The sequence below is a fragment of the Dreissena polymorpha genome, chromosome 15 (assembly GCF_020536995.1).
Source record: "Dreissena polymorpha isolate Duluth1 chromosome 15, UMN_Dpol_1.0, whole genome shotgun sequence".
In the NCBI taxonomy this organism is placed as follows: Eukaryota; Metazoa; Mollusca; class Bivalvia; order Myida; family Dreissenidae; genus Dreissena; species Dreissena polymorpha.
In genome coordinates this window covers 52557503-52584374 of record NC_068369.1, presented here as the reverse complement: position 1 = coordinate 52584374, position 26872 = coordinate 52557503, and the positions used below count along the sequence as shown (strand labels likewise).

Here is a 26872-nt window from a genome sequence, read left to right as displayed (position 1 = left end):
ATAACCATTCAATTGCATAGGAAAGTGTGCTGTTTTGAACTGTTTGGGCAATCGGTCACTTGCCTTAAATAAAGGACCAACTAATTGTTTATAATAAGTATTCAATACTGCTCCAGCAGCTGGAGTTTCACTTCTTCATAATGAGTACTTCAATATTCATATTTCTGTACAACATATTTAAATATTAAATGCGAAAGAGTGGAATAATAATCACTAAAATCGCATAAACAGAACACAACAAAACAGACAGTCTATTAAGATTCATACATATGCACATCGTCTTTAATGTACACTTTTATATCTAACGTAATGAATGTGTCAGTAATCATTATAAAAAAATAAAGGACAATATAAGTCCTTTGCAATCCTTACAATTGAAGAATATATGTGTCGTGTTCTGAGAAAACTGGGCATAATGCATGTGCGTAAAGTGTCGTCCCAGATTAGCCTGTGCAGTCCGCACAGGCTAATCAAGGACGACACTTTTCGCCTAAAATGGAGTTTTTCTAAGAAGAGACTTCATTTAAACGGAAAATGTCATAAACGCGTAATGTGTCGTCCCTGATTAGCCTGTGCGGACTGAACAGTTTAATCTGGGACGACACTTAACGCACATGCATTATGCCCAGTTTTGTCAGAACGACTCATATAATAAAATTTCGAAACAAATAAGTTCAGAGAGCGACAACGATTAAAAAAACGCAATACTATAAAAGCAGATAGGATAAACTATTACTTTTTATTTACTATGGTATATATGACATAATTTAAACAAAAAATACAAAAAAGAAAAACCTCAAATGGTTCAATCTATGTGTAAAATTGAAACATAGACTTATTACAAGAGAAGTACAAAACACTAAGTACGTGGTATTTACATATAAAATAATTTAATATAGATACAGTTTTCTTTACATATTTGCAATGATTGATAGTGCTAAATTTACATGTTGATGTCAATACACTACGGAATTTCACAACAGATGGATTCATGTAATGAATACGTTTAATGTATATTTGTCGTAGTCAACGGTAGCATGAACAAACACAAATGAAGCGGAATTCATCCCCGCTGATTACAACAGAGACAATGACGTTCTTCACGAGGGATTTTGTTACATGAATATCTTTCGGTTTATATTCTCTACGAGTGGGCAGATGAACTTAATTTTACCAATTATGAACGAAACCTCTTGCGCAATAAATCTAATTAGTATTCATATTTCAAACAATTTCTGTTTTAAGGTGTCAACGATTCTGCATTAAAATTCACATTCAAAACATGGCCATTATTTTATTCACAGTTTTATAAATATTGGGAAAATCCGTATTAATCTAACAATTGCTTAACATTTGCAACCCAATTTAAGCACCCCTTATGACAATAATTCAATGCTTGGATATACAAAGTTTGTTCAATAAATTTTAACATATATAACAACAATGCATCACGTTTAAAGCCTCTATATTATATAATAATGTTTGATTAGTAAAACATGCATTTTGTGGAGAAGCCGATTTCATTATCAACTATGAAAAACTGTTTTATAAGAAAACATATACTAAGTTTATTGACTGCGCATTAGACTTTGACAGTCTTCCATCATCCTTTCAAGTCAACAGTAGATCTACTTAATTGTGTGTGAGCACGTACAAATACTAGTTTAACATGTCTCTGAATGGACATGCAAGCGATGCAAAGGAGTGACCATTAGAAACGTAACGAACCCAACACTTTCATTTAATTTAACGTACTGTGTTTGTATGTTAAGTGTGCCTGGTAACAATAAAGAACACAACTACCAATCTTAAAATTCTTCGACGAACGTCCTGAAATCAATTACTTTTGTCTGTTTAGGTTTCATATTTTATTTAAATGCCACATTTTACATACCTATCATATTATGCGTGTCAATTAGAAACACAGTTTATAAGACAACAAAAAGTAAATAAAGAAATGTATTATATAAAGTACATGTATTCCAGTACTTAGAAGCCATGCAAATGGCTTACTAGTCACTGATCAGACGTCAATAACTTAGTTATTTCCTCGAAACAAATCTGACACAGTTTCAGCATCTTCGGAAAATCGGTGAGGATAATAATATTGGCTTGCTTGGCATAGCAAACATAGGGATAGAAACGATTATGTGATTATTATGATTGCCAATATTAAAGTGAGATTATACGATTTTTATATGTGTTGAATTGTAATATATTGATACAAATATGTTATAATAACACACAATATGCAAGAAAATTTATACATTTAAGACGAATTTCATAAAATGCAGCAAATACAAATTAGCGCCTCGAGCCGATTGTGACGAAGATAATTCGTACATATTTTCTTACAATAACCTATGCATTCGTCATTTTAGTAAGTGTTCGTGCGTCGTATGAATCGATATCACTGCAGGAATTTCAAATGAACCGTAAAACTAAATTTAGATTCGCATCGTACATGCATTATATACATGTTGGCGAATTTGGCTGTACAGCTCTTTTCGATTTCAGAATTAAATATCTGGCTTATTTAGCATTTTTCGACGCATGTTATTCTTCACTTTTATTTTAGTTTATATTGAAATATATGTACAATAAGTTTTTAACACATTTTTTATTAATTAATAAATATTTGACAAGATCGTATATACCCGCTTTAATATTTCACATACCTAACATGTATGCATGGATTTATTAAAATACAGGTGCAATGAAAATCTGTGACCCTTGTGGTAACAATTAAGTCGATTGAAGCATATCGGATTTTATATAACATAAAAAACAACCACAATTTAAAATACGAGATAGGTGAATAGCCACACACAATGTTAAAAAAAAGTATGAGGGTTATAATTATTATTAAACGTCGATACAATATCAATCTGATAATCGTCCTCGATACAACCGTTTTAAAACAGTCTTTATAATAGATGAAAAATATATATATATATAACTCGAAAACATGGATGCTGCTGCGGATCACTTCTTTCGCGGGTTGGGAGCACTTGATTGACATATCAAACAAAATCTGGCGTTCTGAGTAGTAGCTCTTGGAAGTGTTCGATACAACTCTTCTACCACCCTTCGTAAACTCCTATCATTCTTCTGTTTTTGTCACTTACTGGCATCTATCGCTTGGCACACGTTTTCTTGATGATGAAGGACAGGACCTTTAATCTGTTCTGGTGTGCTGCCTTTTCTGCTTTTGTTGCCAGCGTAACTAGGTGGTTCCGTCGTCTCATATTAAACTTGATTTGACGTTCCTGTTTGGGTCTGTGCACTCTTCTTGTTCATTTGCATTTTCTGATATTGTTCTGCTGTTATGATACTTGTCTTCTTTTCTTTCCTTTCTTCAACGTTCTCTAGAGCCTGAAATTCACTCTTTGTGGGTGCACGACTTGGGCCAAAATGTTTCTTGGCATGTTGAGGTAACTCTTACTTTCACTTTCTGCCACTTCTGCTATATCGCATCTTCTTTAAGCAGCTCCTCTAGGACTTGGAACTTGTTGGAGAGAGTATTATTGAACCTTTCATTCCATGCTTTCAGCGTTGTGTTGTAACTCTGGTTTTTGCTGAAACTTCTGTCCAACTCTTCTGCCTGTGCGAACCAGGAACACAACTACGTGGGCGCATAGCCCTTAATGCTCTATGCTATCCACATATCCTCGGTTGTAACTGCCGATCTTTGCATTGAAGTCGCCCATTACAATGATGCTATTTCTGTTTTGTCTCACAGTCTTTTATAAAAGTTTCCCTCGCATTATTTACTGTCTTTCTTGAGGACACTGGATTAGGTGACCGTCTTTTACCGTCTTTTAGTTCGTATGGTACGAGGCTGTCATGATCCGTTGTCCGTGTTCCTCCCACCCGAGTTCTATGTGTCGACTACAAAAGCATAATTGATACTCCCTGAGCGTGTGTTGCATTTGCCTGACATGCTCGGAGAACATCGCCGGAAGTCTTCCGCTTTGGCCAGAACCAGGCCATCTTGATTGGATGATTCCTATGATGATAAGGTTGAACTTTGTCATGTCTGCATCAACTTGTGTTGTCTTACCGGTCTCGTACATGGTTCGGACATTCCATGTACCGATAGTGTTGTGGTTCCTGGATTTGATTGTGCGTCGTCAAACGCCCTTTAGCCTCCCCCAGGTCGGTGATATATGTATTTTGTTTTTTTTTGCAGCAAAAGGTTTTGAAAGAGTATGGTTGCTGACCAAACGCTTAAACCTCCTCCTTTTTCAGCGCAGGTCTGGGACAGAATATGGCGGAGTACTTGCTTAAATTTATATTTGTTAAACGGCCTCCCTTAACAAATTCACGTGAACAATACAAGATCACGGTTCCTGTTCTTTGTGTAACTACTGAAACACGTCACCGTTGTGTTTATTGTAAGCATGATCTTACATACAGAACAGTCACATCTCGATACTTGACGGTATGATAACGATAGCATGACAGCACGATCGTACTTTCGCGATGACGATTAATTATCGTCATGCTGTCGAGTATGGACTTAAAGGGACCGTGAGTGATCTAGAGCTTAATAATTGCTATTTCTAGTGCGCGTATTTAGGCGTAAACATGATCGTTTCAGTATGGGAATGAATAAAACATCACGTTAATGACATGCAATTAGAAACAGTACCAGTTTTAATAATCAGTTCTAGTGTTGTTGAAGAAGATGTATTGATAACTTTTTCAACTGTGTTAATTATTGTGTAAATTTTTATCCCTATATATATGCAGCAGATATTGAGGAAATGTTGTTCTTGTAAGTTTGCATTCCTAAAAATTAGAAAATCTTCGCTACTTTATGTGTTAATACCTTTCCCAGTAATTATCTAACTTACGTAATTGAGGTTAAACGTGATTTTAGTCAGCTTCACAGCAAACGATCGCCGATAATAGTCGGGGTGCCCGAATGTGTAGGACGGTTTCATTTAATCCGAAGGAAGGAATCCGGTTCGAATCTCGGTTGGAGTGCACCATATACATTTTGTTTTTGTTGAAATCGTTATCTTGTTTTTTTTGTGAAGCTCTTTAGTTCCAATGTGGAACTGATTTGTTCTACAAACTTACACAATTTAATGAAATATGATAGAATACATTAATTTTAAATCTTTAAACATTTACTTTAAACTAGCGATAGGAACGAATATTCGAATGTTTGAATATTCAAATATTGAACACTATTCGAATATGTTTTGTTATAGGAAAACCTGTTTCTTAATTTGTTATTTTTTTTTTATAAAAGCGCAAACAGTACACAAAAAACAACTATATTTCTCCGATTAAAAATATCATTCCGCCTATTTATCTCAGGTACACATGATTGGTGTCAAAACGACTTTTCACCCTAAAGACGTATTAACGTTTTGACAGTTCAATGTAACGGTTATTCCAATGGATGAAAGTTTCAAGCATTGTCTTTTATCAAGCGCATTATAAAAATCACTTAAACGTGCTTTATGGTGTTAATCTTTAATCCTTATTGCAACCTGCATCTGTAAACTAATAACAACTATAATTTTGCATTCCCATTATAACAGAACAAATACTTGCGCATCAAATAATGCAATTTTTAAGTGAGAAACGTAAACGACCGCGGAAAGACTCGACAGCCACATGGATGTAATTCCATGTTGAAGTCGATCTGTTTGTATGACAACCTGATTACTTGTAAGAAAGACATATGTACGCGTTAATCTCTTTTATTTAAATTGATTGTTGGGTATTTTCATGTATAGTGTTGCCTATATGAGAGTCGCAGTGGTGTTATTGATAAGGTGTCCGCCTTGCGATCGGGATGTCACGGGTTAGATCCCAACTGTGGGATCGCTCTTTAGATTTCCCCCATAGACACTAAGAACTGGTTCTAGTCCCAGAAAACGGACTCGATAGTGTTTGAAATAAGCTTTAGGCTTTTTATGCAATCAAGCTAAAATATATAGGTTTAAACTAAATTAAACTTTAGTGTTGCCTGTTTTCATAGTATGTTTGTAGCAGCTTTCATAAACAAATAACCGTCGGAGACGGGTGATGCTCCCCAAAGGTTTTTTTGTCACAATATTGCACTATATATTCAGATTAAAGGGGCCTTTTCACAGATTTTGGCATTTTTTAACTTATTCATTAAATGCTTTATATCGATAAATGTAAACATTGGATCGTAAAAGCTCCAGTAAAAATCAAGAATAAAATTAAAAATAGGAAAAGAACATTGCCCGGACCAGGTTTCGAACTAGTGACCCCTGGAGTCCTGCCAGAGTCCTGAAGTAAAAACGCTTTAGCCTACTGAGCTATTCCGCCGAGTACATATACTCGAAGTATTTTATACCTTATATAAGCAATCTTCGTAGTTTCACAAAATTTAACGACAAAAACAGAACTCTCCAAATTATTCAATCGTTTCGCGTTGCAACGCTTTATAATTTTTAGGTTTTAAAATCGTCAAAAGATGCATATAATGGCTATATTAGACCATGGTAAATGTTCAGTATTACTGTTTCCTCACAAATATCATAACTAAAACGAAAATTTGCGAATCTGAAACAACTTTTTTCAATTTTGTCAATTTACCAAAGCGTGAAAAGATCCCTTTAAAGGAAACGTCTTGAGGGCACAGTAGTTGGGGGGGGGGGGGGGGGGACAATAATTTTTTATAGAAAATTTTGAAGGGCCAGAACTCTGTGAAAAATCATCCGACCAGAACCCGCTGATAATATGCACATATCATGGTAGTGAAGCTTCCCATGAAGTTTCATTGAATTCCGGTAATTAGTTGCTGAGAAATAGCCCGGACAAAAAATGTGCACGGACGGACACACGGACGGACACACGGACGGACAGACGAAGCGGCGACTATATGCACCCCCTAAAATGTTTTTTTTTTTTTTGGGGGGGGGGCATAATAAAACCTGTCAATTCTGGTTCACACATATAACCGAACACCGAACGATCGAATATTTGAATACTTTATAACCGAGTATTTGAATATCAAATTTGCTCTTCGTTGCCATCTTTTAGACGGTTACCTTGCGTGTGTTTATTTTAAGCGTACGGTTATATACTGTCAATATACGGTATTCAATTTAGTCACGATTCATTGCGCAGCATGTAAATATACACTTGGCAAACGGCTGTGTTGTTCAAAGCGTTTTAAATAAAGATAAACCGATTCAGTTCAACAGTTGTGTGTGGAATGTTGTTTTGCGATTGCATAAACTTACATGTTTTTAACTTCTTATTGCTTTAACCTTTTATACGAATATTATTTAAATGGAGTGCGCTGTACGATTAGCGTTAGCACGTTTGTGTTTATGCTATCAATAATTTTCATTTAATGTAAAAGAGCGTATACGTGGATCATAGATGGTTTATTTGTGTTTGCGAAGTGTTGTAATAACTATTGCGATAACATGTGAATTCGTAACAGGTATGTAAATTGCGTTAGCTAGTTATTTACTTCACATGGGATCACTTAAATGCCGATTTTTTTACCGTGATTTCTCTAATTTTTGGGGCATTTAAAAATGATTAAAAGCAAAATTTGTTGGAAAACTAAGAAACACAAAACTATTCACACAAGTAAATGTCCGACAGTTAACAGATACCATGAAAATATGCCTATTTTATCGACGTCAATATGTTTGGTGCTGTTTTACAGACACATATACTCTAATGTTGAACTTTGACCGCATAGTGCACACATTGGTTTGTATATACTGTAGTATGAACCTTTAATTATTAAAATTCAACAGAAATGTACCATAAGTAAGCTTACAATTATTACGCTGTTAGTACTTAAATCATTGTTTTTAAGCTACTTCATATGAAGTGCAATACTGCTGGAGCCTATTTTTCACCTTTCAGTTTTTGAGCGGTGGCATGTTCCCTTAAATAACGACAACGATCTTACTAGGCATTTACCAACTAAGTACTATGTTTAAGCATGCAGATTATCATTATTGGCTCTTAACAAGAAATGTGTTCGTCAATATTATTGTTTTGACCTTTGACCTTGAAGGATGACCTTAACCTTGAACTTCCACCACTCAAAATGTGCAGCTTCATGAGATACACATGCATGCCAAATATCAAGTTGCTATCTTCAATATTGCAAAAGTTATGGCCCACGTAAATTTTTTTTTCGGACGGACGGACGGACGGACTGACATACTGACTGACTGACGGACAGTTCAACTGCTATATGCCCCACGGGGGCATAATAAAAGCCATTGTTTGAAAACAGTTTTCATCGAAATAATATCAAACAATACATTAAGCAGATCGTATTGTTTCCTTGCGAAAAACGTTTCAACTGTGTAAATACATAAAACTATCGGGTAAATTCATTAGCTGTGTCAAGTACACATTTCTATTTACCCAAATACTGTAAACGGAACGGTTCACTGACCTTTGTATTAATCTTGTAGGTTTATGACCGACCACCATTTGGTTGCAAAACACACGCGTGCTATGTGATGGGATTAACGCCAATACCGTTAAGATGAATTCGGATAAAATGACACTGTCCGAAAATGTACCATTCCTTAAAATAATTACGGAAATGCGTTGGTTAAATTTTATTAAAGGGGCCTTTTCACAGATTTTGGCATGTTTGAAGTTTGTCAGTAAAATGCTTTATATTTATAAATGTAAACATTGGATCTAAAAAGCTCAATTTAAAAATCAAGAATAAAATTTAAAAAAGAAAAAAGAAAAAAGTAACCCTCAGCAGAGCTCGAACCACTGACTCCTGGAGTCCTGGAGTAAAAAGCCTACCACTTAGATCACTCGGCAATCCTTCCTTATACAATGAATGATGTATTTTATACTTTATATAAGCTATCCTCGCAGTTTCACAAAATTTAACGCCAATAACAGAACTCTCCAAATTAATCTATCGTTTCCCGTTGCAACGCTTAATAATTTTCAGGTTTTTAAATCGTCAAAAGATGCATATGATGGCTATTTTAGAGCATGGTTTTACTGTTTCCTCACAAATATCATAACTAAAACGAAAATTTGCGAATCTGAAACAACTTTTTTTTTAATTTTGTCAATTTACCAAAACGTGAAAAGGCCCCTTTAACAGATTATAATGTAAAGACAGCCAGCTGAATTTGGAATACATTTGTGTCTAAAAATATTATTTAAAAACAAATGATCACAGAGCATTTACCGGTCCCCACTACTTGTTCTGCTTTTTGACAGCGAGCATTTTATAAAAAATTACAGATTATTGAGTTTCATATATACTAGTATAATGCAAACAAACGTTAGTGTATTGTGGTCTATTATGTAATTCAGAAAATAATTATAAACATATTACTTGATATTGGCGACTGCCTAATCTTTTTTTAGTATTTTGCCTGCAAATTTGTGATCGATAATAGGCTAACATCCGGTGTAAAGTCTTCGCGGATGTGGTTACCAGAGTGGAAAGGAAGACGCATATTGATGTAGCGCTCAACGGGTCAAAGTTCAAAATAGAACCCGGGCTGTTTACATTTCCGATTACGCTTTGAACTACTATCATCTATTTCGGTGTCGGATGTGATTGTTTAATCTATATGTAAATCAGCCTCGATTGCAGGAAACCTCATCGCTGTATAAGTAAATTGCATGAATATATAGGTTTTACTTTACATAGCATGCAGAATATGTAAATAGTTTACACACCGAGTAAAATATTGAAGTTTGGAAACTTCACTGCTCTGTTAGTATTATCACTGCTCTGTTAGTATTATCACTGCTCTGTTAATATTATCACAGTAATATATAAATCGCGTGCTGAGAAAACTGGGCATAATGCATGTGCGTAAAGTGTCGTCCCATAATAGCCTGTGTACAGGCTAATCAGGGACGACACTTTCCGCCTAAATTTGATTTTTGCTAAGAAGAGACTTCATTTAAACGAAAAATGTCAAACAGCGGAAAGTGTCATCCCTGATTAGCGACTCCTATACATAGCCTGTTGAATAAAGAAGAAGCAAGCGTCGCTGTTCTATGAGCAAATTGCAGCAATATATCGGTTAACATAAGCTGTATAATATATAAGAAGCAAACCTCATCGCTCTATTAGCAACTCGTGGGAATGAATCGGTATAACTGGCATGTATCTTGTAGAAGTAGCAAGCATCACGGTTTTATTAGCGAATCGCGCGAGAAGATAGATCGAGATAGCCTTTAGAATATAGAAGAAGCAAACCTCATTAATCTATAAGCAAATCACGGGGATAGTTATGTTTACGTATCCCGTAGAATATATAGGAAGCAAACCTAACTGCTCTGTTAGTAAACCGCATGAATATTTATGTTTACATCTCCTGTAGAATGTATAGATACCAAACCCCAGCGCTCTATTAGCATATCGCAGGAATATATCGGGTTTCAAATCCTGTAGAATATAGAAGGATAATATAATTCATATTTATGTTTTCATCTCATGTAGTATAAACAGCTAGCAAACCTCAAACATCTTTTAGAAGATAATATTTATATAGATTTTACCTTATCTGTAGAATAGATAGCTATCAAACATCAATGCTAGATTCGCTTAAATTTTGCTTATATATTAAATTCCTATTTATTATCCTTCGCCAAAGGCAGAGGGATATAGACATGGAGTTCTCCGTTCGTCAGTCCGTCCTACCATCTGTTCGTCCGTCCGTTAGTCTGGAATTCCGTCAGTCCGTTCATCCCTCTGTTCCTAAACATTTCATGGCTATGTCTCAGAAACTATATAAGATATCAACCTGAAACATCAACGTTGTATAGATATCAATGAGGAGAAGTGCAATTCACATGAGTCAAAACACTACTTTTTATGATGTAACTTTTCAGTGCTATATCTCAGATACAATACACTACTGCAACATAAAATTTCATGGGTATATTGATATCAATTATGAGAAGTGCCTTGAACAAGAACCATGCACAAGAAACACCTTTCTAAATTAGAGTTATTGCCCTTTGTTGTTTTTGTTTTGTGTAACTTTTTAGGGCTATATCTCAGATACGCTACACGATTTCAATATGAAATTGCATGGGTTTATAGATATCAATGAGATGAGGGGAATTGATTGCACAAAACAATTACCCTACACTTAACTATTTTAGGACCATACAATATATCAAGCGATTTGCACTCATCCATAAACACACTTTATTTGGCGGTGGATATCAATTCAACGAATTTGCTTGTTTCAATTAAATCGGCTTAATTATGTTTCATTTATTATTATGAATGCTTCTTTTAAAGCATTTTTACCTCAAGTCATAGAAGTAGGAGCACCTGCAAATGTCACGTGTGGCCACGAAAAGTCACGTGATGACCACGTTGTCGTGTGGAAACGGGGAGATGCAATATGGATGAACGAAACGATGACTTTTCAATTTCCAGGTATTAATTACAGAAAATCAATTTATTCGTAGTTTGGAAGATTCTATTTGTTATTGCCGGAATATTTGTAATCTTAAAACAAATGGGACTGACATCGGTATGTTACAACAGAAAAATAATAAAGAATGTAATAATTATTTCATCGATATATTCGTAAAGTATTTAACTCTATAATACATTCATCAGTCGGTAAGACGCGTGAAATGCAAAAACATGTTTATAGTGCAAGAAATGGTGATAATTTACATGAAATTGTCTCGTGAACGGACGTCGACTTTAGAATTGTTTCTGTCAACATACGGTTGTTTAGCGCGTTTGATTACGAACTAGAGATGGCAACATATAGCCAATTGGTATTCAAATATTCGGTTATAAAATTATTCGAATATAAGATCGCCTGGTATTTAAACTATGTGAACAAGATCTTAGTATATATGATATTTTATCATGAACACAGCTGTTACACACTTATTATGAAAACGTGTAACAATATACATGAATATAAAGCACACTCTTGAACATTCATGAAAACATATACACAAACATAGGCCCTACAATTAAAGTAACATCAGGCCCTACAATTAAAGTAACATAAATACTCAAACTCAACGAATATATCGTACAATATTTCGAAAAAATAAAGTTCACACATAAAAATCAATGTTCCTTATTGAAATGGCCAATATTTCAACCAATATTTCAACGCTAGATGTGGTATGGTAATATGTATTTAAAGAGATAAATGCTCGTTCATTATTTTTGTGTGGGGGCACTTTTAATTTCCCGCCACACGACACACGTACACAAATTTTGTACACAAACGTATTTAATATATTTTTACGCATCCCCCACACAAAAATGAGTATTTTGTTTCTTGTGAAATCTCATCGTCGGATACCCACGGCTGCTGATTACGCTCCGCTCATCTATCTAGGAATGGAGAGTAACGTAATGAATATACCGGGGCAGTCCGACGATGGTTAAATCTTTGATCTTTGTTACAAAAAGACCACATCAAGCGTTGAAAGTTTGGCTATTGCTATTAGGAACATTGATTATTAATGTGTCAACTATAGTTTTTTCGAAATATTGTACAAAATATTCGTAGATTTTGAGGGTAAATGGATCCAGTAAGTTGCCATACAAACAGACCTACTTTAGCATGAAATGTCATCCGTATGGCTCTCGAGTTCTAACACGGTTATGTTACGTTACTCACTTAAAAATTAGAGACTTTTGACGCGTAGATATAACAGAAATGCATGAACAATTGAGTCGCGTTCTGAGAAAACTTGGCATAATGCGTGCACGTGAAGTGTAGTCCCAGAATAGCCTGTGCAGTCTGCACAGGCTAATCAGGGACGACACTTTCCGCCTTAATTGGATTTTTGCAAAGAAGATACTTCATTTAAACGAAAATTGTCATACAAGCGGAAAGTGTCGTCCCTGATTAGCCTGTGTGAATTGCACAGGCTAATCTGGGACGACACTTTACGCACATGCATTATGCCCAGTATTCTCAGAATTCGACTCAATTGTTTATTTGTAGTTTTTTTTCAAAATCAATAAATGCAAGTCGCAGAAAACAAATGTTTAATTAAACTAATAATATTATTCGCTTTACAATAGGCCATGGTTGATAATTTAATATATTGGATTACCCGTTATTTTAAACGGTCAACACGTAAATACAACAGTAAGACGAAAGGTCGGTTTTGACACAAATCCTTTATATCTTAATATAAACACGTTGACAAGCAGGTATTCGAATCAAATCGCAGACAAATTCGATTAATTTGTATTATTCGAATATTCGGACATTCGAATAAAATCGTTGCTATACATATTTCGAACACAAGTATTGCAAGATATACAGATTTCAGATTTACAAGCATTGCCTACCGACGTCCAATGTGCATCCGTTCCCATAGCAACTGCGTTGGAACACCGGCACAACCTCACGGGGCTATGGGAGAGAGCCGACACCTACATGGTGCCCCTGATTGGTACGAAAACTCGGTCATAGTTAATGTAAAGAAGTTGAGCCGAATTTAGCCCGGTTAGCGCAGTGGTTGGTACACACGCTTCCCACCTAGGTACCGTGCTCAATGCCCGTTCCCGGAAGTAAGTCAGTTTGGTTTGTGGTACTTCGCTTCACAACATAATATCACACTAAAATCAAAAATATCTTTCCTTAAAAACAGGTAGCTGGAAATTCAAGCTATAATTAAAAATTATTACCAAATTTAATGAATTAAATAATTCAATAGGTAGAAGTGCTGTGGCACACGCCGGGTTATGACATAATGCATATGCTAATTTGAAAGTTTGAACCTATGTAATGCTTATTTGTAATTTGTCTCCGTTTAATTATTGAGAAAAACGTATTCTGTCCCTACACTGGAATATTCAATGTAAGAAAAAATATTATCTAGCGAGCAGATAAATAGTTTGTAATCCCCAATTAAATGCTTTACTTACAACTGGTCCGTTTTTGTCATACTAGATTAAAAGCTCTATTGACCCCTCAGTATTAGTTATAAAGCTTGTTCCAACTTTACCTTGTAATACAAGCTTGTCTTAATATAATGCTAGTTCAAAAGTGTTGTTTTTGTGTATGTTAAATCAGAGTGTTTCCACATTTTATGCTTCATAAACAGCTTTCATTATTTGTTATGTTATGCTAGATTCAAAGGTTGTGTTAACTTACTTATACTAAAGTATAAAGGCCAATAAAAAGGAACCATGTATACATGTAATTATATAAAGCATATGGTTTTATTAAGCACTTTGTAACATGTGAAACGGAACTACTAATTTATATGCATAACATATATTTACATTACAAATATTACCCAAAATCGTTGTTTATATAAAATAATTCTCTTTTTCCAGGTATAGACGTGCAGCTAAGTACGGAGTCGCATTTTACAAACGTGACGGCAAGACTAGCCGTATCCGGAGTGAATGCTTCCGAAATCGCTCTGGATTGGTCAAGAGACAATACCAGCGTTCGCGCATGGGTGCGCTCATGCGCAGAACGGGACACGTGGGTTGTGTCCTGCGAAACTTTCTCGTGGAACATTCGCGACAGCGCTGATCTCATGTTATCTGTGATAATCTCTCCCGCTTATAACTTTACGAAAGCACTCTGGACGAAAGTTATTTCAGTGTCTTCAGAGAATACAACGGAACCCTGTAAATATGTCGATCTTTTGTTGTTTTGGTGGGAATAGCTTTAAACAGCAAAGTGGCATAAATATGTTTAGTTAAAATTCTTACACGAACAAAGATGAAACACCTTGTTCTTAAACTGATAAACAGTGCACAATCAGTTGAGCAAGAGATGAAAAAAAGAGTTCTAAATGCACCATAGTAAGAACATAGTTTTTTTTTTAAATTGCAAATAATGCGACTATTTATTTAGGTCAATAGATAGTTCTTTTAAGTGCACACGCTAATCTGGGTAGGTACTTTACGCATATCCTTTAGCCCAGTTTTACCTAAACGAGGCTCATTTGAAGAAAGTTTTTTATGAATTAATCGATTAAATAAAGGCAAATGGAGACATTCGATTGCCTAGAAAATGTTGGCAAACGCTTTTTGTAATTTGAGTATGTTTAATATGTAGATGTGTCGGTGTATTAATGTATGATCACTACTAAGGTGTAATCACTCCTATTACAGCGACTCGTGATTATGAGTCCAACACACCGGAACCGGAATTGGTTAAGATCGGGATCCTTAGCGCTCTTATTGTCCTCATCGCGGGTTTCGCCCTCGTGATTGTCGTCTGGCAGTGCAAACGATTCCTATGGGACATGGATCCAAACCGGGGTAAGTCTGTAAGACCATGCCTATTTTATCAATCATATCTCGGACGAGTTCAAAATGGGGCATGCAAAAACTATGTTATACGCTCAAATCAAAGAAAATTCCGTTGGGCCATGAAGTATGTTTTTTTTTCAAGGGAACTTCGAGTCTGCTCATAAAAATTATTTATATACCGTTTGAATTTTGAAACTGGTTTAAAAATCAACATAGCAAATAAAGGGAAAGGTTTGTGAATACTTAACAAGCCATAGTTGTAGCCCAGTTAGCATAAACTTGCGCAGCTCCTCAGACCAGTTATCTTCTCGGATTTTTTTTAAAGATTTTTGTCTGTTGGTATTCCAGCCTCATACACGCTTAAAGTAGCCATACATTTCTGCATTATTTATGTCTTGAAAAGCGGTTACAGTCTTATCACCTCGGTAGTGGTCTGAGAAAGTAGTCCCCACTCACGCGGTAAAATAGTCACGTGGTCGTAAAATTTAAGACATTTATGTTTAAATCACCTCGGCAGTACGGTCAGTAGGTAGTCCCTTCTCACGTTGTTTTTATAGTAAAGTGACCGGAATTTATAAACGCAAATATACCGCCCACTCTGCGCACGTGGCGTTTTCTTTACACGTCTAAATCCAGTCATTTTCTGTTGATTTCAGACGATACGGCGTTTGACGGTCTACATGTGTCCGTTGAACACGGGAAGATTTCTTTTAGTGCTCGAGAACAACAAACTTCTTTCGGTGTGCATCCATGAGGAACTGGGCTGTTTTACAATGTGCATCCATGAGGAACTTGGCTGTTTTACAATGTGCATCTATGAGGAACTGAGCTGTTTTACGATGTGCACCCATAATGAACTGAGCTGTTTTATGATGTACATTCATGAGGAACTGAGCTGTTTATCGATGTGCATTCATGAGGAACTGAGCTGTTTTACCATGGGTGGCGAAATCAAATGTCCGAGTTGCCCGAGTCGTACATTTGCTTGTCCGGGCAACTGTTTTTTTTTCATTAAGTTGTCCGTGGACAACCAGTCGGGTTGATAAATACAAAAAAAAATAGATTGTATTAAAGCCGTTATTAAAATTTACAAAACCGGATGTTGGCACCCGATAACATTGTCAGTGCTATTTGCGGAGCAATCAAGCTAAAATATGGGCACTCTCCTGCACAATGGTCTCGCTTATTCTACAAGCATGATAAGAGACCAGGAGGCTAGCATGCCGCATTTTCAACATTCGGCCCGTCTGTTTAATAGGCAGTGTACAGACTGGTTTGCTCGTTTATTCCGTAAATGTTGAACTTTCGTCTTAAATTTTAAAATGCATTATTAATACCAAAAGGGAGGTATAAAACCCGAAAATTTCCGGAAAACCCAGAGTGTGTCACATCACTCCTACCTAACTAAATTTCTAGACTTACAAACGTCGAGACGTTGGGACGTGATAAGCCGAAAGCCGAGTTGGATTACGTACAGTTCCGTTGATTGGGTGAAGTGTTCCGTTTAAATCAACTACAATTTATATTAAAGTTGAACAAAGACGGTAAATAGTCATTATGTATAAAAAACATATATATAATGTATAATTTGAACATTACATTTCCTGGCTTATTTCATCTGCAAAAATGAAAATTATATATTGAAATACTGTTTTAAAACACCGCTGTGGTTTTAACCGTGTTGAATGGTAGATCTCACTACATACAATTACGACTGACTTATAACATCATGACGTATTTTCAGGTGAGCTTATGAAGCAATATCATACATTTAAAGCAAAATCACACTACTTCCTGAAGTACAACTTACTCTCGTGTGCTTGATTGGTTTCCAATTTTATAATTCAAAACCGAAACTTAAAAAGACAGGAAGAAAATTCATTCAAATTCAACTGACATGGATGTAAAGACCGGAATATTATGTTGAGATAAAACACCAAATAACACGTAAACAGGACAAAATAGTTTTCCCTGACAAAGAAGAACACTTGAACAATTGATCATATGATACGACACAATTGGACAGGAAGAAAATTCATTCAAATCCAACTGACATGGATGTAAAGACCGGAAGATTATGTTGAGATAAAACACCATACGTAAACAGGAAAAAAATAGATTTTCCTCACAAAGAAGATAACTTAAACATTTGATCATATGATACGACATAATTGGACGCGTTTGGCCAATCCGAAAGCAATTGCGTAAATATTGAGCGGAGATATTTGGTAAACAAAATAATGATGTAAGCAATATATTTCGGCGTTTTACTCACAATATCCCGCTTATAAATCCGGTTGTGTACGCAAATATAAACACGTGTAATGTTCAAGACACTTCATTTTTATATTTTGTTAATCAGTGCTTGCTAGTCTTCCTAATGCTTCATTTCTTATCAATGTCGTTGATACCATTTTAAAAATACTGTAGTACGTGTTAACCATGTAACCAACAACCCAATACGTTATAACATAATACTACTGTTCTGAATGGTTTGATATAATGCAACCTTTGTGTCATAAACGCCTCATGATGTTGTGAATAACCGGGATGACTGACAAAAAAGGTCAAAACACAAAATGCATTTGCAAAATGTGAACTCCGTTAGCCTGATGACATGTTATCAACATTTATGCTGGTTTTGCAAGTCTATTATTTTAATAAAATACTTTTAAATACTGTTGCTCAAAAAGATACAGGGCAGCGCATACATACAAGTAGTATTTAAAGACGAATGTGCTGTTCATGTATAACTTGATTTGAATAAATATAAGATAATAAAAATGTCAAAACAAAAGCTAAATGGAAGAAGTTCAGGATTTTTTTCGTTATTTCATTTAAAAACGTGTACTTTCGTAGTAATGGCAGTCAACACAGTTTTGAAATTAACCTGGAGATATGGTATGTGTTTGTCTTGTGTTAAACTAATTTTATTTACAACTTATTTTATTTGTTGTTTTTAAACGTGTATTCAAAAACAAATCTTGCAAAATACAAAATTTGATATTGATCAAGTGTTACGTTAATAGTTGTAATTGTATAGGTTAATAACATTTAAATGATGTGTCAATATTATATTCATGTTATTATCAAAATATGCTATGACGTAACGTCAAAAAGTCCGTCCATCCAGAAAATTGCGCATGTGATGTACATGTTTTCTTAATACAATTTTAATTATATCAAACGAATCAGCTGAAAAATGCGCATTTCCACAATATATACATGTAATACAAAAAACAGAGATACCGACATTTAAGGAAAACCTATGTTTAAGTGATTATTAAAGCTATATATTTTTTTTCATATAAATTATAATGGTGTCCTAGTAGAGAGGTCCTCTTAGGTTTGTAAAACATGCAACAATAATGTTTTACAATATAAAATTAGCACTCTTGTTAAACATGCAACAATAATGTTTTACAATATAAATTAGCACTCTTGTTAGTGTCCAAAGTTGGTAAAGTTTTATGATTTCTAATGCCTAATTATGTTTTGCGTAAAATTCGGAAAAGATAAAAGTAATTATAAAAGCAATATTTTCTACCGACTTGAATTAAAATAATATCGTTGTGAAGGAAAATTTATGACGTTCCTAAAATATGCAAGAGTATTTTTTCAATATCAGATGTGCGCTGTAGGTTGGTATAAAATGTTTGATTTCCCTACCAAATTATGACATTTTCTGTTTTAAAGGTACAGTTTTAAAGCGTAAAATTGTTTCCGGTAACCCGACCCAACGTTTTTTTTCTTGCCGACCCTAAAATTTAGTCTGGAGTATTTAAAGTCAATTTTCGTGCCACACGCTTTTCTTTCGACATTATCACTTTACATGCATATAATAGGGATATAAGGCATCCGGATAAAAACCATCCCGTCAACTTCATAGGGGCGGACATAAGCTCTCCCGTCTTTTATTCGGAAATTTAAATATCGCTTACCGTTAAACTGAAATAATGACCCTTGGATTATTTTTTCAATATACTTAGTATCAGAATAATTTCTTGTGAACGCATCTCCTCTTATTATTTCAATGGATTTTCATTTATACTCATGGACATTCTTCAGGGCGAAATGCAGTTGTACTTTAATGCCGGGAGTTATATATTGCTTATATATATTTAGGAAGTTCTGGCCCTTGAAATATTGCCTTTATTAACCTCAATTGTACAGGAATCTGTCGGACTCTACCTAATTCCCCCATACAGAGACTATATACTTATGTGTAAAGCTAATTCATGCTAACAATTCACCGTCAAAAACAGAATGTATATTAAAAATAAAGTTTTCATTTAGGAATGCATGTATGTTTCCTAATTAATAAAGAACACAATAATTTATATGTTGAATAAGGTTGAGAATGTAATTTTGATCGAGGCAATTTAAAAACCCGCTTGTAAGTGATAATGTTATTATATTATATCATAAAAATATCCCTGTAAATGTTTGGCAAATATGATGATCTTCTAAACACATCTAGAATATCAGAACAATACTACGGAATTAAAAAAACATGTTATTTTTTTAAAGATCGATTGTGTATATTTGTAAATACTTATATTGAACTATATACAGTTTAATCCGTATCAACTCGCCATTTCACTTAAGTTTCTGTTTCTGGATTTATTTTCATTTGCATTGTTTAGTCGTACAAAGTACGGTGTGTCATACCAGCAATAATGAGATTTGAACCATGAATACACTGTATCAAAAATGAATACACAAGATCCTTATTAGTTTATTCATTGTGAATTGGTCAACACTGGCCTAGTTGCTGATAGGGTCTTATCCAGAAATGAGATACACGGTAGATTCGCTGCAGCCAATACACAACTCATAGTGACACATATTTGTTATTGAAAAAAAAATAAACACCATAGAAACGTCATTATAACCATCATGTTTCTTGATATTACTTGTTCTATCGCCCGTAATGAAAGGAGGACGAGATTATTAATGGCACTATCCGGATTCCTGTACTTTGATAATACTTGTTAAGATTTTCAAATACATTTTTTGAGTCCCCCAAACCGAAATTTTCATAAAGCACCACACTCGTGTCACTTATATTCAACGTTATGAATGCCCAAATAACGATCGTTTGGTCACGCTTTGGTCAAGATTTGTGCCCGCCTCCGCCCCTCCCCTGTGATAACCCCCACCAATTTCATGTAAAACTAAAGCGGTGGTATGCATGCGCGATAAGGATTTTCATCCTGCTTTGTCCCCACGACATAAAATGTCACATTTTCACGAGACTGAAACTTATTTTTCTCAATTTCACTTGTTTATACGGAAAAGGGATATATTATCTTTTATTCACATCAACCCTGTTAATTGTACATTAAACCATCATTACAGGTTGTTGTGTTCGTTATCGGTTCAACGACGTCGGCACAAAGACCCCGGTAATTGGGCAATGTTTTACACGTGTTGTGCATGACGTAAATTACATTAGCTGAGGTTGCTTTAATCTTAATTGCTTTTTTCCACATGTTACATTTAGGGGACTTGTGGTATCGTCGAAGACATATAAACTTACTTATCTTTATTTTTACTATCGGTTACAAGTAACATCTTGGAAGTATAGTTGACTCAGTAAATAATACAACTCCAAACAGAGGTGGCGCTAGAGATAACCGAACGTGATATGAAGCTCCGTGTTTTCATCAATAATAGCGAAAAGAGGGCAATACAAGTAATTTACGCAATATAATTAGTTAACGCGTCTGTCAGGATTGTACAAAATATCGTCATACTATCATAATGTACGATTATTTTGGAAACACACACAATAGGGTTTTGAAAATTCTAATAAGATTCATCGCTTCATATAATGTTTAGCGAATTATGCTGATGAATGTACGCTGTTTAATAATTGTGTATTATGGATGAACTAACAGATTCGAGTCCAATATCAATTATAAATAACGTTAATATCAAGCTGCATCTGCAGGAAATTATTGTATCGTCAAAACAAGGTCGGTCATTTTTGGCATGTGGCCAATTGCAATTAAATTAGACACAAGACACAAAAACACGACACACACTGGGGTCACCGCATAAACATGGCCAATGCAAAGCAACACATAGCCTGAGGTTAAGACCCGGTTTAAGGGCGCCGAAAGATACACTTTGCCAAAAGAAAAAATAACCTTCAAAAGCAAAACACTAATTAACCTAATTGCATGACAATTTCAATCAAACTACAATAAAAGAGAATACGCTTAATTTGAATAAACTATTCAACTACTCAATGGTTTCAATGGTTGTATGTTCACCAGAGCAACATAACTGTAACTTTCTAAGGTACACTGAAATAAAACAAAAACAACGTCGCATGTTTTTAATAAAATAATAAGTTAACTCCAGAAATAAGATCATGAGGGAATATGGTCAAACCACCCGCTGTCTTTTCCTTATTGCTCTCACGACAACAAAAGCCATCATATGTACTATTTACCCTCAATATAAGATATAAATCAAAATCATTCGTAGGCACTTATTAGGATCCTCTTTACAAAGGTACCATTATAATTAATATCGAATTAATAAAACAGTTTCCTCTAAACCACTTTTACCTTTTCCGGGTTTTCCATTAGGCATTTTTTGTGTGCGAAAAAAACCTAAAGTAGACGGACTTTGACCGCAATTTACAGACCGACCCCGACCCTGCCATACAATATGTTTACATCGTTAGAAGCTTTGGAGGCTCTTTTTTCCAACGGTAGTTTTTATAATTCTATCGGAAAGAATAATAATGCATTTAAACCATTTTTACCTTTTCTGGGTTTCTTACCTCAAAGAATTCAGTTGTTTTCCGGACATTTCGGGTTTTATACCTTCCAATACCAATGTTGGCTAAATTCTAGCATCATTTTTTTATCGTGTTATTTCCATACAAACTTCGAGCATTGCCGGATAGTTACGGATAGTAATCTTAACAAGTATAATCCAAAGTACAGGAATCCGGATAGTGCCATTAATGGCTGTCATTAAAATTCAGAAGTGTTTGTCGGATTACACATTTACTTATGCTCATTTGAGAATATACAAACGTTTTACTTGTTGGTGTAATTAATTCACGAGTCTTTGTTTAAAACGCTTAACGCGATGAAAAAATGTTTTGACAATATTACGCATGAAATGCACAATTTCCACGAGGATTACACCGTTGCCATCATCAGTTTTCAAAGAAACTGACCACTATTTTATATGATTAGAATGGTACATGTGTAGGTATAACAATAAATGTGTTTATAATTTATATAAACATTAAGTTTAACGGACAAGTGTAGTTCAGCAACGGACAAGTTAAATTTCCTAAATTGTTGTCCGTGGACAAGTATAGTTTTTTTAGATTTCGCCACCCCTGTTACGATGTGCATTCATGAGGAACTGAGCTGTTTTACGATGTGCATTCATGAGAAACTGAGCTGTTTTACTAAGTGCATCCATGAGGAACTTGGCTGTTTTACGATGTGCATCCATGATGAACTGGGCTGTTTTACGATGTGCATCCATAAGGAACAGGGCTGTTTTACGATGTGCATCCATGAGGAACTGAGCTGTTTATCCATCTGGGGACTTTTTATGCCCCGGTAGGGTGGCATATAGCAGTTGAACTGTGAGTCCGTCTGTCTGTCCGTCCGTGCGTCCGTCCAAAAACTTTAACATTTGCCATAACTTTTGCAATATTGAGAATAGCAACTTGATTGGCATGCATGTGTATCTGATGGAGCTGCACATTTTGAGTGGTGAAAGGTCAATGTAGATGTCATCCTTTAAGGTCAAATGTCAAAAAACAAAATCCAAGTGAATTAACAAGCTTTAAAGGTAGATAATTTCAATTTTATATAATTTGGCAGGTACAGATCATTTTACAAGGGAAGTAATATTTTTTAAAGGGATATAATCAAAACAATACTTTTTTATTCAAAGCGGCGCAGTAGGGGGCATTGTGTTTCTGACAAACACATCTCTTGTTTTATAAGATGAAAATGTTGTTGTTTTGATTCGTGTAATAACAAGAACAACAACTATAATAATGACAATAATAATAATAATAATAATAATATAATAATAATAAAATAATAATAATAATAATTCAAATTGCGATGCATTATTTTTGTGATACTATTGTCTCTAAGCACCGACTTCTATGATCCTTTCTACCTGTGCATCTTCTTTACTTTAGAATTACATTGTTAATACACGTCTCAATATTTTAACTAACTATTCAGTCGTCACTTAGATTTGTTGTAAGATCGTTGATATAATGGGGACCCAGGTCCTTTAAAGCCCCTAATTCCGCCACCAATTGTTTACACAATGCAGTTATTAATTTAGAAAAGATGAATTTGTATGTAATACTGTAATCGACACTAATTATAAAAGTAGTGAAGTAAAATACTTATTACAAATAATACCGTTCATACATATGGAAATTTAGACCATAAAATTACATAAGAATACCATACAGGGATGCGACTCAAAAAAAAATTTGCCACGCGACATATATTTTCGCGATGCTATTTTTGAACTTGAACAAATCAAAAACACTTTGACATATGCTAAATCACATGTAAATACCTACCTCATGAAAAGTTATATCAATGACATCATAATTGTGTACCGAATTGCACTAAATATTCTCGCATTATTTGTTTTTCTTCGCAACCCGTTCCAGAATTAAGTCATTACTCAATAATCTCCCCTGAATGCTCTTCTTCAGTGGGTATAAGCCGAAGACTAGTTCACTACATATAATGACAGTCTTTACCAAACACAATTTAGGTGAACATAACCCGTCTTTAATATATTGCCGAATCTCAGATTTCTGTCGAATTTATTTGCTTTGATCCTTTCGATATCTTATTGTTATTATTATCCAGACAAATCACAAACGCTTGTTAAAAAATTATTTGTTTTAAACATTATAGTTGGCATCTCTTTCTTCCAGTATTCTCGCGGTATTTCAATAACGACACCTACTGTTTATTTGTCAGAATTTGTGACGCATTTTCCATTCGCTCTCAGAAAATAGTTTTACGTGTGATCATGAGCAATATTTTGGTAGTTCTCGTTGTATCCACCAGAAACACATTTATTCACAAAATTTAAAGATATTCCGATCTAACTTTTTAGTCTTTTAGCTTTAATTTTAAACGTATTTACACCTCGTCTGCTCGCACTTTACCGATATCCCAAAAGGTTCATATCACTATAATTAGTTTAGGCCTAAAACCACAAAATCCGATACCGTTGGATTTTCGTACCACAATCTTGCGTAAAAAATCTTCCACATTCGAAATCAACAAAAAACAAGACAATTATAAATTGTCAACATGTACTGCCAAGGCAAGAGCTGGTTCTACAAGCCATTCTATCCGCAAAACTGACAGTTCTGGTTAACAGAAATCAACAAAGCAGGGATTCCTGAACTATCGAAATGTCCAAGCTATACACACAGTTATTATCTGTGGTGATCTTTATTGTTTCTGTTGGTTTTACTTGGATGGAACATGTTTGAACTTTTATAGAACTTTGAAAAGTCTATATATGTCTATATATATAACAAAAATCAGCTATGGTATAATAAGATCAGATGTGCAAACAATGTCAAAGGGTTGTTAAATCAACAATTTGAAGGCAATTATGCTGAAAAAATATGAAAGTTCCCATACAAATTTTGTCTGTATATCGACAGGTGTCCGCCGATAATTGTCAAAACTAGTAATACAAACTTACCACAAGTATGTAAAAGCACTAAGTACCTGTGATCATTTTTAGTAAGATAGTGTAATTCTAAACAGTAGCAAATAGCTTGTTCAGTAATGCATAATGCAATTAATATGATATCCGTTCTATTGTGTAATTAAAAATTGGTTGTTACTTGTTAATCCTTGATAAATGTTTTATGGCTAGTACAAAACCAGCAATGTTAATTTTGTAAAAGGTAATACAATAACACCACACTTGTAATTTCATAAACGTAAATATTCTTGAAATGAAGGTTGATGACAGTGTTTTAGTTTTACTTATTTGTAACTATTATTTTATGTGCAAATAAATGATGTGAAGTGTTTTGTATCTCCACACAAATACCACATACCTTTTTATATATGTACTGTGTTATGTGTTATTTGAATGTTATAATACAAAAATATAGATGATATAACATGATGCATTCTAATATTTGCATTCAAATTGTAACTATACAGCCATGTGTATGCAGTTTAGACTGTGATTTCAGAATTGCTACAAAATGGCTAGTTTTTTAGTGGCGACAAATTTAAACTATTCAACAATAGTTTGCGAAAGAAAATTAGAAACCTGCAAGATACCTGTATTTATTAATATTTTAATTGCGAAACAAGTATGTTGTTATGCTGTTACACATAATATACATTGATAATAAATAAGAAGACAATTAGTGGTGTTAACGTTTCCCACAGTAGAAATCATTCTTCTGATGAAGTCAGTGATATTACAGACGAAAGCTCCATGCATGGCTTTCAATATGTAGTGTGTGTTATTTGACAGTCTAAAACTTATTGGATTAAAAAAAAAATCCTGTCAAATTCGTCAATCAAATTGATTTGACACATCACATGATTTTGATTATGTTAAATCAGTGTACTGTATGCTAAATGCAACTGCTTTAGCAAGCTGTCAAGTTGAATTGAGACATTTGATGAAACAAACTGTTTCCTGGGTAGGACCAGTACTTAGTGTCTATATGACGTACCATGACATCGGAAGTCTACAAGACCTAATAGGTAGAACGAGAAATGTACTTCAATACGAATTTATAAATTTCACCGACCCTTGAGTGTTAGCCAATCAGAAACACCGGACGTCTGTTGCTTTTAGAGCTATTGACATTGAACATTTTATTATTATTATTTATACCGAATTATGCGACTATCGACCGCTTACTCATAGATATTGTCGTATTTATCGACCTGGCGTGGCGGAATTACCTCTGACTTATGCAAGTTATGGTTATCACAAAATACGAGGTTATAATACATTATTTTATATCCGTTAATGCTTGGTAACTGTTTGGTTACCGTTGGAATTTCCTACACGTAATGCGCTGGACGGTCGTGATACTCAGCCCCGCATGATCAATAAATACTCACAATATGCTGAATATTTTAATTAAAAAAAGGTAACTTGAATCTTCTTCAAATTTGTATATAATCTATTTCAATGCATTAAATACTTGAAACTTCTATGTGTTGTTTTTTTTGCCATTCTGATATTTTTATTCTTTTGTCCTCAATTAAAAAAGAGATTTAAACATTTATTATGAATCTAAGGAAAAGCGGCTCAAGAGACTAGTGTTTTGATTGGCTGTTCAGAAAATGTGTACGTAGAGGTACAAACATGTATGTTGTAGTACAAATTGTACTTTGACGTACAAATATATACTTCGAAGTGTATTTTTATGTGTATGTCGACGTACAATTATTGTACTTCGACGTACACTTCTCTTTTTAACTTGTAGGTCTTCTTGACTTTCACAACCCAAATGGTACGCCATAGTATGTCTTGAGGGTTATCAAAAGAATGCTCTCCCACTTAAGGGATCAATACAGAGACCTCCCAGTGACTAAGCCA

At 34.6% G+C, this 26872-nt stretch overlaps 1 protein-coding gene across 2 annotated transcripts; it reads left to right on the top strand.

The window, feature by feature from the left end:
* The first annotated feature begins 7124 nt into the window (after positions 1-7124).
* Positions 7125-16753, top strand: LOC127860966 (uncharacterized). 2 transcript variants are annotated; one of them, XM_052399299.1, is made up of 6 exons: positions 7125-7444; positions 11276-11416; positions 13300-13422; positions 14312-14614; positions 15104-15253; positions 15901-16753. In XM_052399299.1, exons 1-6 carry the CDS (start codon positions 7381-7383, stop codon positions 15996-15998), a joined length of 879 nt encoding a protein of 292 aa, XP_052255259.1. In that variant the 5' UTR covers positions 7125-7380; the 3' UTR covers positions 15999-16753. The 2 variants fall into 2 exon arrangements, with proteins under 2 accessions (XP_052255259.1, XP_052255260.1); XM_052399300.1 differs by having other exon boundaries at positions 13293-13422.
* Positions 16754-26872: the final 10119 nt, after the last annotated feature.